The 12,033-nt window shown below is 40.3% G+C and overlaps 1 protein-coding gene across 1 annotated transcript in view; it reads left to right on the forward strand.

Annotated features, from left to right (window-relative positions):
* Nucleotides 1-6: 6 nt before the first annotated feature.
* Nucleotides 7-12,033, forward strand: part of FCHSD2 (FCH and double SH3 domains 2) — a 169,066-nt gene continuing 157,039 nt past the window's right edge. The window contains exons 1-2 of the mRNA XM_006777958.2: nucleotides 7-283; nucleotides 2,550-2,647. Of these exons, the coding sequence (XP_006778021.1) occupies nucleotides 263-283; nucleotides 2,550-2,647 (119 nt within the window). The 5' untranslated portion in view covers nucleotides 7-262. The remainder of the gene's footprint in view (nucleotides 284-2,549; nucleotides 2,648-12,033) is intronic.

Genomic DNA, 12,033 nt, shown 5'->3' on the forward strand with positions numbered 1-12,033 from the left:
TCTGCCTCCTGTGCGCACACACCCCCCGGGCCGCTGGAGCCCCAGGCCTGCCCGGCTCCTCCTTCCCTTCACTCTCGCCCGTGACCGGGTCCTCCTGCCGCCCGCCCGCCCTGCTCCCTCCGGGGCGAGTCCTCGTCCTCGTCCTCAAGCTCTCCTTTCAAACACGCACGCTTGCTGGGCCGGTCCCTCTTCTCGGCCCTTCGCCTTTCTCTTACCCCAGCTAACGCCGCCGTCGAGGGAGGATTGATGTCCCTTCAGCATCATGCAGCCGCCGCCGAGGAAGGTGAGGGTGCTGGAGGGAGGCTTTGGGGCTTTGGGGGGAATGCGTCCAAGGAACGCGTCTGGGGCGATCGCTGCGACCCCTCCCCCTTTCCGCAACGGGCCGTGCCCGCCGTAGCCTCTGGCTTGTCACCGAGTTGCTGCCGGTTCCAGACGGGTGAGGTGCCTTTCCGATGAAGGGGCGGCCGGGGTTCGCCCTCTCCACCGCGGTTGACCACCAGACATCTCACAAGAGTTTCGGGTGTACATTTGTGTGTGTGTGTGTGCGCGCGCGCGCATGGCAGTGCTGCTCGCTGCAAAGTGTATTCTCGGGGCTGCACTGAGGGGAGGCGGGGGAGCCCTTGCAGCTTTGCAGAGCCTTGTGCTTGTGTGATTGTTTAGTCTGCACCAGGTTGGAGCCCTCCAGCCGCTGGTCGCCATCCTCGCCCATTTGCAGATTTGCAGGGAATTTGTTTCCAGCCTAGCCTGAAGGTTTGGCCTGCTTTTCCCACGGGGCGGGCCGAAAAGAAGTTGGAATAGTCATCGCCCCCCATCCTAGGGATAAACAAGGTTTTAAGCATTGACCAGTCTTGCCATTCTCACCCCACCCCTCCCCCCCCCCAATCCCCCTTCCCGTTCCGTTCCTCCGGTAGGGGACCTTGGAGGCGCTGGCAGTGCCCCTGGGAGAATGAGAATCCAGCGGTGCATGGCGTGTATCGCGATCTGGGCTTGGGGTGGAGTGACGGGTCTCCGGGGTTGTCAGCAGCCTCCCTGCTGCGCCCCTTTGAGAGCCGCCTCTCTGCCCTCTTCTCCAGCTTTCCCCAGGGCTGAGGCTGTGTGCTTGTCTTTTTAATCCTGCAGATGGTTACTCAGTGTCTACTCTGGGCGCTGGGTGGAGGAGGCTGTTCTAGCCTCCCCTCGTGGGCAAACATTTACTGAATGCCTCACTTGTGTCTTCTTCCTTTTCTTTGTTTTCTTCTCTTCCCTTCCCTCTTCTCTTCTCTTCTCTTCTCTTCTCTTCTCTTCTCTTCTCTTCTCTTCTCTTCTCTTCTCTTCTCTTCTCTTCTCTTTTCTCCCCTCTCCTCTCCTCTCCTTCCCTTCCTCGCCCTGCCCTTCCCTGCCCTTCCTTTCCCTTCTTAATCCGGATTTCTCCAGTTATGCGTCTTTTTTCTTTCACACATGTACCCCCACCCTCCGAGTAGTCCCGCTGCCACGGTGGGGGCGGGGGCAGGGGGGGCGGATTCCAGGCCCACTGGACCTGGAACCCTGGGGTGCCAGCCTGGCGGGCGAGGCACTGGCCAGCTTGCATTTGCTGTTCTAGCTGTTTGAAGTGGAGCCGCCACAGGAACCGGCTTGCTGGGGAGGCTTAAAAGCATTGCATATCCTAGAAGGTCACTTTTGCTTTCTCCTTTGTGAGAAAGAGATTGTGATTTGATGCGCTGTCAGCAAGTGGAGGGCATCATCCTGAGACAGTGTGCTTTCTCGCAGCCATTATGGAATAATTTATGTAGTTGATTCAAGCATGTAACTTCATTATTGTGTACATTTCAGTCATTATATATTAGGCATTCTTATATACTCCTTTCTCCCGGTTCCACTCTGCTCACCATTTCTGGTGGTTAATGTCTTTGAATTCTTTTTGGAAGAAATAGAAGACAGTTTTAAAACTTTAAGAAGACCTAGATATCTACTGAGCTCGTGCATGAAGTAGGATGACTGGCAGTTTATTTTGCACCTCTTTAATCTGTAGTTTTTATATTTGTGTATTTATATTTAACCTGTTTCCGGTTATTTGTCTAGAATTTTTATTAAATATCTTTAGTTAACAAAATTAGGTGACAAATAATGGCTTTATGGCAGTGGTTCTCAACCTTCCTAATGCTGCGACCCTTTAATACAGTTCCTCATGTTGTGGTGACCCCCAACCATAAAATTATTGCTACTTCATAACTGCAATGTTGCTAATGTTATGAATCGTAATGTAAATATTTGATATGCAGGATGTATTTTCATTGTTACAAATTGAACATAATTAAAGCATAGTGATGAATCACAAAAACAATATGTAATTATATATGTGTTTTCTGATGGTCTTAGGCGACCCCTGCGAAAGGGTCATTCGACCCCCAAAGGGGTCGCAACCCACAGGTTGAGAACCGCTGCTTTATGGTCTTCAGGGGAGAGGTGAGCAAGAGGTATATATTCTGACAAGTATTTAGTATTTTCCTTAAGTAGTTTTTGTTGTTGTTAAAGTTGCAGTAAGGTCTTCATAAATACATGGTATATTTTAGGTGAAAGTTACACAAGAACTGAAAAACATTCAAGTTGAACAGATGACAAAACTTCAAGCCAAACATCAAACAGAATGTGACTTGCTTGAAGATATGAGGTAAGGTTATAGTAACTAGTTTGAACTTCTATATCTGTTTCAAAGAACCTTTTAGTTACCAAACCCCAGGAACTGATGATGGAATTTCCTTTTGGATTTCCTGCTTTAGGGCTGTTAGAGTTTTGACTCAGCTAGAAATTATTACTGGAACTAACACAATACAAGCTTTTTTTCTTTTAGTGGGGGAACCTATATCATACACATACTACTATGAAAAAACAAGGGTCTTAAAATTTACCTGTCAAAATATAGTCATTGAAGTAGAAATTCTTATTTAAATGATCTTTCTACTGAATTATAACATTTATTGACCTTTACAATTTCACACAGATTTTTAGAGTAACACCTCTGGTTAAAGGTTAATATCTGGGGGTGAGCCAGTCAATCTCAGCTGATTATATACTGGCATTATTTGTTAGAACATGACAAATATCACTTTGTCTTTGAACATTAAATTCAGTGGAAAATGTATCCTATTTTATCATTAAAGTTACCTTGTTTCATATTCACAGTAACTTTAAATGTAAAAGATAAGACATTGTGTCAGCATGGTGAAAATCAGTATCTTTCTTTATAGAGGAAAGCATAACTCATTTTATTGAAAGAAACACCATTTTATTTCACAATCCTATAATACAAAGCAATTGTTTAACCACCATACCTTGGTAAAGGGTGGAAAATGCTTTGCATGTTGAAACAGTATGGCTACAATTCTTATTTCCCTTTAGTAATATGTTTGTCAAATTGGAACTGGGTCTAAGCCTCATCAGTTGCCTATTTTTCCTATGATGCACAACTTTATGTTGGTTTCATGAAAAGTATAAACTATATGTGGTTGTAATAAAATTATATGTGTTTGGGTAGCTGAATTGTTTATAGCCCAAAGATTTTGATTTAAAGAGTTCCTTTTTCTCCCCCATGTTTAATTTATTAGGTACTATTTATGGGTATTTCTACTGTATACTTATATTTTTCAGGGTTTCTACCTAAGACATATAGTCTCCAGTCTTGGATATATCAAGATCATTGTTCTTTTTAAATTCTGTATTTCTTTTTTTTTTTTAAATATATTTTATTGATTTTTTACAGAGAGGAAGGGAGAGAAACAGAGAGTTAGAAACATCGATGAGAGAGAAACATCGCTCAGCTGCCTCCTGCACATCTACTGGGGATGTGCCCGCAACCCAGGTACATGCCCTTGACCGGAATCGAACCTGGGACCTTTCAGTCCGCAAGCCGACGCTCTATCCACTGAGCCAAACCGGTTTCGGCTGTATTTCTTTCTTTTACTTTTCTTGTGGCCACAAGGAAATTTTTAGACTTAAATAATTCCTGTACAAAGAGACCTGACACTCTTCATGTGGTTGAAAATTTAAAGTTTTTAACATCTATTAAGTGAACTAAGATATTTTAGTAGAAATCTCTAGATGAAGACAGTAAATTTTCAGAAGCACCTTAGGAAGGCAAAATTAGTTTGTAAGTAAAGATTCTCTTTTGGGTTTTGGATGGTCAGTGGTCATTAAGTCCTGTTGATTGTATCTTATAAAGACTTCTTGCTTGCATTTAAAAAAATGTTTCCTTCATTTCCTGAAACTTGGTACCAGAGCTTATGGTCAAATATTTGGATACAGAATCACTGTCAAATTGATGTAAGTTGTTGTTTGTATTATTGCTGACCCCATCACATTTTACTTGCATTATTGCAGTAATGTTTTCCTATCTCCTAACCCCTCTCCCCCCAATCCCTCCTTTTAAGTCCTATCACCAGTTAGCTTTCAAAAAATATTGCTTATTGTATATCAGGTTCTCTGTGGCCTTCTGGATAAAGACCAAACACCTTGTCATGGCCTTCTGCAACCCAGCTACAAGCTTCCTTTGCTGACTTAATTACTACCATTTCATGCCCATGCATCCTTCCTGCTTAATCTCCCTGCCCTGGCCCCTCAGGACTTCTGGTTGTCTAATTGTGTTTTCTGCATTCATGCCTTTGTAGTGTTGTTCTCTTTGCCCTGCTGTGTCGTTCCTCCTGGTTTTTCACCTGGCAAATTCTGGTTACCATTACGTTTATAAGTTTGTTGTTCTCTGTGATCTCAAAGAATTTTGACTTTGTACAGGTTTCTGGCTCTCCTCTTCATGAGAATTCCTTTAAGTTAGGGTCTAAATTACTTGTGTCTTTGTACCCTTTATTTAGTGTGGCAGAATTGATAAATTTAATTGCATCATATTTTTTGTTTTGATTTCTAGAGAGAGGAAGAGATGATAGATAGATAGATAGATAGATAGATAGATAGATAGATAGATAGATATGAGAGAGAAACATCAATTGGTTGCCCCTCATACATGCCGACTGGGAATTCAACCTGCCAGCCTTTGGTGTGTGGGATGACACTTCAACCAACTGAGCCACACCACCAGGCTACACCTTATTTGTTTTTAAGTGCGATATTTTATAAGCTCATTTGTAGGAGCTGTAGTCTGTTGAGCTTGGGTTATACTTTGGTTTACATGAGCACTTTAAAATGTACTGTGCTATTTGATGTATAGTATATCTGTATTTATATACAACGTGTAAATACAGAGATTGTTGGTGCAGCAAGAATTAATGGGTTCTTCATTATTTTGAAGGAGTTAGTGCATTCTTCTTTTATAGTAAATTAATAGAATGAATTCCTTCACTCCTATGTAGCTGTGAGCAGAATACTATATTACTTACTAAAATATGCGTGTAGATTTGCCTTTTTAAAAAATTGATTTCAGGGAGAGGAAGGAAGAGGCAGAGATAGCAACATCAATGATGAGAGAGAATCATTTGTCTGCTGCCTCCTGTGTACCTCCCACTGGGGAGCAAGCCCGCAACCTGGGCACATGCCCCAACCAGGAATCAAGACCAGGAACCAAACCGTGACCTCTTGGTTCAGAGGTTGACGCTCTACCACTGAGCAACCCCAGCCAGGCATTTTTTTTTTGCTTTCAATGATAATACTGAATTTGAAGTTGAAAATTGCCTGCTCTTTAGTATTCATGATAACTTTAGTTGCTTGAGGAGGGAGGAGGTCTGGCTTTTCTGGTCTGTTGTAGCAAGTGGAATGACCTTTTAAAAATTCATTAGAAATCTCTGAACTGGGGTTTTTGTATATGTTATTTTGAGAAGGATCTTGACTGCTTTCCTGCTTTTCCCTTTTCTAAAAATATTTTTTATTGACTTTTTACAGAGAGGAAGAGAGAGGGATAGTTAGAAACATCGACCAGCTGCCTCCTGCACACTCCCTACTGGGGATGTGCCTGCAACCAAGGTACATGCCCTTGACTGGAATCGAACCTGGGACCTTTTAGTCCACAGGCCGATGCTCTATCCACTGAGCCAAACCTCCCTCCTCTCCCAGACCCTGCAGACAGCACTCCTTTTAACCCATGGCCCCCCAGTGTTATTACTCAATTTAAGTTAGTATGAATTTATTCAAAAAGATGCAAATGGTATATTATTCTTAATATAAAGAAATTAGTAGTAGAAACATTTTTATGACTTTAAAAAAAGCTAAAAAAGAAAAAAAAAACAGAACACATTAAGCTGTAAGTAGAATTTTATGCTTGGTTATTGCTAGTTCTTATCCCTCTCCCCTCTGTTGATCGTTTGGAATTTTGAAGGGAGGAAACCCATTTTAATATATATTTTTTCCTTTGCTCTCTTCCTCTTTTTCAGTTCATTAGTTTCAGGGATACATTTGGAAGCTGGTGTGTTGGGAGTAAAGTATTGGAAGGAGAGATAACTCATTTGTTATTAATCAGGGACATTCCGTGCTTTGGCGAGATTCTATTCTGAAGTGTTTCCTGTTGACTTTTGCTGTCAGTAGTAGACAAGCACACTTCACTCTCTTTTTAATCATTTTTTTCCTCTCTTTGCTTTCTAAGGTCACTCATAAGTAAGTTTCTAAATGCTGTAGCATGTATTGTTTACTAGCGTTATGTATTTAGTATTGTTTATTACTATGATGTGCTCTCAGTAAAGAAAGTTCTTTGCAAGCACCCACAATGTGAAGAAATGCCTTCCTTTTTAGTAGACATTTTTAGGGTGTCATTATATAATATGGAAAAATCATGGAATTTTAGAGTCAGGTGGATACTATCACATTTGTTGATTTTTACGGATGAAAATGGAAACTGAGGCATAATGAGATGAAATGAATCATATTAAGGAGGACCCTGAGATGGTTCGCCTAGTTTCTAGACCTGTGCACTTATCTGTATTTCCCAAGTTTTTTAACCAAAGAACTCATCATGGTCTCATTTTTTGGAAACATTTTGCCTTTCAAAAAGTACATTTTAACTAATAGTTTGTTTTCCTATTTTTTACTTTTCATACCTTAAGCTGTCAGTCAGCTTTGAATCATATTTTAAAACTACTACCATGAAACTAGCCAGAAGGCAGATACCTAAAACCTTACCTCAGAGAAGGCTGAGTGCATGGTTTCTCTCAGATGTTCTGAAAAACTGAAACTGGCTCAAGAAGCACCTGTCCTTCCTTGGTTGACACCTGGAGGTCTAACAACACCAAGTAAGGAATTACTATACTAGATGACACTTTCTCTAAACTGTAGTTTCTTTAGCGGTAATCTGGTCTAGAGGAATTTTTAAAAATAGGTTTATTGAGATATAATTCACATAACATACAATTAATCCATTTAAAGTTTTTTAGTATATTCATAGGGCTGTACAGACACCACTACACTTGAACTTTAGAACATTTTTGTCCTGCCTGAAAGAACCTGTGGTTGGCCCGTGTGGTTCAGTGGTTGATTCCTGGACAGGTCACATGCCCGGGTTGCTGGTATAATTCCCAGTAGGGGGCCTGCAAGAGACAGCAGATTGATGTTTCTCTCTCATTGATGTTTTTGTTTCTATCCCTCTCCCTTCTTCTCTCTAAAAAATCAATAAAATAAAAAAAATTAAAACCACAAAAAACTCTGTACTTCTCTAGCCCTAAGCAATTACTTGCTCTCTATATAGAAATGGAATCTATATAAATGGAATCATACAATATGTGGTCTTTTTTGACTGGCTTTTACTTGGCATAATATTTTCAAGATTCATCCATGTTGTGACATCAGCACTTCATTCCTTTCTGTTGCCCAATAATATTCCATTATATGGATATACCACAATTTATTAATCTAGTCATTAATTGATGGGTTGTTTGGCTATTATTAATAATGCTTCTTTGAACATGCATGTACAAATTTTTGTGTGTAATGTTTTTATTTATCTTGGGTATATACCTAGTGGTGGAATAGCTGGATCATATAGTAACTCTGTGAGGATCTTTCAAACTGTTTTCCACGGTGGCTGTACCATTTTATATTCCTACTAGCAATAATGTATGAAGGTTCCAGTTTCTCCACATCTTTGCCAATGCTTGTGGTCTGTCTTTTTGATTATAGAATTCTAGTGTGTGAATGGTATCATATTGTGGCTTTGGTTTGTATTTTCCTAATAGCTTATGATTTTGAGCATTTTTTCATGTGCTTATTGGCCATTGGTATATCTTCTTAGGAGAAATGTCTATCCAAATCCTTTGCCCATTTTTTTAAACTGAGTTATTTGTTGTTTTCTTATTGAGTTGTGAGAGTTCTATATACATATATATAAAATATATACACATACATGTGTACATAAATATATATGTAAATATATATAAATAAATATATATAATCAGCTTTATGGTTTGCAAATATATGCTGTATTTGCAGTATTTTCGCACTCTGTGGGAGAATCACCTGAGGTGATTTTTACATTCGCTGAATTTTGGGAACCACTGAAGTGGTGGAAAGAAGAAGGACTTTGAAAGTAGACCAGAGATTGAAACCCAGCTCTGCTACTTATTAGCTGGGTTATCTGCGGCAAGAGACTAAGGTTCTCTGAGCCTCATATTTTATGTATATAAAGCAAGGTTCATGCCCACCTTTTTGCTTTTCTGTAAGAGTTGAATGAGATACGTGAAATGCCCAGAGTGGTAGGTATTCAGCATTGGAAACTACTATTAGTGGAAATAGAAGGCGGGGAAGGATGTTGTCTTATTCAAGGTAACAGAAAAACTCATTGTTTCATTACTTCTAGAGAAGCACTGTTTTTACATTTTACACTTTTGAAATCCAGATACTTCTTACAGTTGCTTTTGGCCATGATGCAGTTGTCATTGTCTCTTTAGGCAGAGAATTTGCAGAATAGGTATCAGCAGGCTTGGAAGAAAATCCCAGAGATAAAGGTTGGAATACAAACCTTGGAGCACCCCGGCTTTTGGTGACACAGATTATGATATTGTGTGGAGTCCTGGCCAGTGTGGCTCAGTTGGTTGAACATTGTCCCGTGTATCAAAAGGTTGGTAGTTCGCGCCCTCGCTGGTTTGGCTCTGTGGATAGAGCATGGACCGGCAGACTGAAGGTCCTGGGTTTGATTCCAGTCAAGGGCACATGCTCGGGCTGCAGGCTCAATCCCAGTAGAAGGCATGCAGGAGGCAGCTGATGTTTCTCTCTCTCTCTCCCTCTCCCTCTCTCTCTAAAATCAATAAAAATATATATTTTTTAAAAAAGGTTGCCAGTTTGCTTCCCGGTCAGAGCACATGCCCAGGTTGTGGACTTGATCCCCAGTTGAGGTGCATGTGGGAGGTATCCAATTGATGTGTCTCTCTCACATTGATATTTTGCTCTCTCCCATTCTCCCTCTCCCTTCTTCTCTCTCTAAAATAAATGAACACAACAACATATGATTTTGTGTGGGAAAATATGGGTATTGACTAATTCAAAAGAGTTCAAGTCTAAATGTGGCCAGTTTATGCACCAATTTATTTTATCTTTTAGAAATTATGCATAAGAGTAATACATGCTAAAGGTATAAGTTTAAAAGTTATTTTCAATAAGAAAAATAAAAATAGTGTCAGGCCATTCTATCAGTTTAATTGGCAGCATTTTTCCGTAGTGGAACATAATGTGTCTTGCAATTGGTGGTATTTTAGATGTGATAAAAACTGGAAGCAGCAGATCAGGTACTAGACTCTGGTCTTTTCTTCACTTATTCTGCAATCATTGTTGCTTCTCAATCTAGTATTCTTTCAGACTAGAACTTAAAAGAGATGCAGACCATGAGATGGAGAATTTTTTAAAAGCAGGGTTACAAAGAATAAGATAAGTAGGACCATGAATACTTCTTTGAGAGAGAGGGGAGAAAAAAGATGACCTGATTTTAAAATTAAAAGAAAACATGTAACTTCAACTGACTAAATGAATTTAAATTTTAAATATATACTTCCACATGATGGTCAGTTGTGGAGGGTACTAAGAATAGGAGATACAAACTAGGCAGAGGAAGAAAGAGGGAAATAGAGTTTGAGAGGGTCTAGTTCAGGAGTGGGCAAACTTTTTGACTCGAGGGCCACAATGGGTTCTTAAACTGGACTGGAGGGCCGGAACAAAAGCATGGATGGAGTGTTCGTGTGAACTAATAGAAATTCAAAGTAAACATCATTACATAAAAGGGTACGGTCTTTTTTTTTTTTTAGTTTTATTCATTTCAAGCAGGCCGGATCCGGCCTGCGGGCCGTAGTTTGCCCGCAGCTGGTCTAGTTAATAAAACTTGTCACAGACCACTGCTTACTTCAACTGAAAGAGTTGGGTTTTAATAATACCTCTTCCTATTACTATTTAATAACTTATGAACTCATAAGCCATTGTTCATAGGTCCTTATGTACTCCTAAAATTTGAAGATTTGGTTCTGAATGGGATAGCCACTGCAGCCCACTTCGGGGAGAAGTTGCTTTATGATTTATAGACTTGAATGGAGGATACTTTCATGAACCAGATGGAATTATACTAGGGACTAATAATGAATGTTACCTACCATTTGGGTTAAGAATAGAGGGGTCGAAGGATGTGTGCACCCTTTCTTGATTTGGCCTTTTTGGCCACACCCAGGTATGTAAGCAGGAGAGATGGTGAAGATGATCTGTATGGTAGGGTAGCTGTGATATATTGCAACTAACACTAGCTTAGAGGCATACAACCTGGCTTGAGTTCTATTTCTTGATCTCTTATTAACTGTGTGACTTTGGCCACAAGTCACCTAAATTTCTCTGAGCTTCATGTTTCTCATCAGTAAAATGGTAACAATTATATTTTATGGGATTATTTTCATAATGAAACACAGTAATGCATATAAAGACTCTCTTGCATAGTCTCTGGAACATAATAGATGCTCAGTAACTGCATGTGGACTGTGATTTTAGTTGTGAACATCAACTCAGAAATTATGTCTGTGACTTGTCATCCCCTAAGGCAGTGGTTCTCAACCTTCCTAATGCCGAGACCCTTTAATACAGTTCCTCATGTTGTGGTGACCCCCAACCATAAAATTATTTTCATTGCTACTTCATAACTGTAATTTTGCTACTGTTATGAATTGTAATGTAAATATCTCATATGCAGGATGTATTTTCATTGTTACAAATTGAACATAATTAAAGCGTAGTGATTAATCACAAAAACAATATTTAATTATATATGTGTTTTCCGATGGTCTTAGGCGACCCCTTGTGAAAGGATCGTTCGACCCCCAAAGGGATCGCAGCCCATAGGTTGAGAACCGCTGCCCTAAGGAATTAACCTGTGGATTAAAAAATGTAATGGACCTCAAAGATAAACTGTTCAAGTGATTCTAAAGAATTTCCTTCACCAAATTCAGCAGTCCTGGGTACTATCCACTGCTCTGTGTGTTGGTAATGATTCTCCTCACTATTGCTGGATGGGTTCTGCAACTCCAAGCATGATATTCTCATGCTACAATGTTAGGTGGAGGAAGAGGAGGGAAGGACAGTGTCTCCTTATGCAGATTTTCCCTCCCTTCCTCCCCTCCTCCTTTCCTTCTATTAGTGAAGTCAATTTCTATGAGAAATTATCCCAGCAGACTTTCCCTTATATCTCATCGGCTGAGTTTGCTTCGTATGCCCGTGCATGCTTAGCTGCGAAGGAGGCCGGGGATTTGATTATCTTCTTGTAGAGGTGGTTTTTGCCAGCAAGAAATAGGTGTTGGTTACCAGTAATACGGCTTTTGCTACGTTACTGTCTGGCCAGTTTGCCACAGGGACTCATTTCTCATTTACTCCCAGTGCTGGCCATAAAAGTGTAAAAAATATTTTGGGGTTAGATTGTGAAAGACACAGCTAGAAGTCCAGTTGTCCCAGACAGATTGGGAATAAGAAACTCTTTAGAAACCTTGTATCTCCTCCTTCCAACTACTTTTGAATTAAATGTCTTCGGTCAGGAGTAGGTTTTTATATTGCCATAGGTAGGCTAGAGGCCAGGAATCTCTTAGGATTCTCCTTTTAGGAATGCAGGAGTGG

This window comes from Myotis davidii, unplaced genomic scaffold, assembly GCF_000327345.1.
Source record: "Myotis davidii unplaced genomic scaffold, ASM32734v1 scaffold169, whole genome shotgun sequence".
Classification (NCBI taxonomy): domain Eukaryota; kingdom Metazoa; phylum Chordata; class Mammalia; order Chiroptera; family Vespertilionidae; genus Myotis; species Myotis davidii.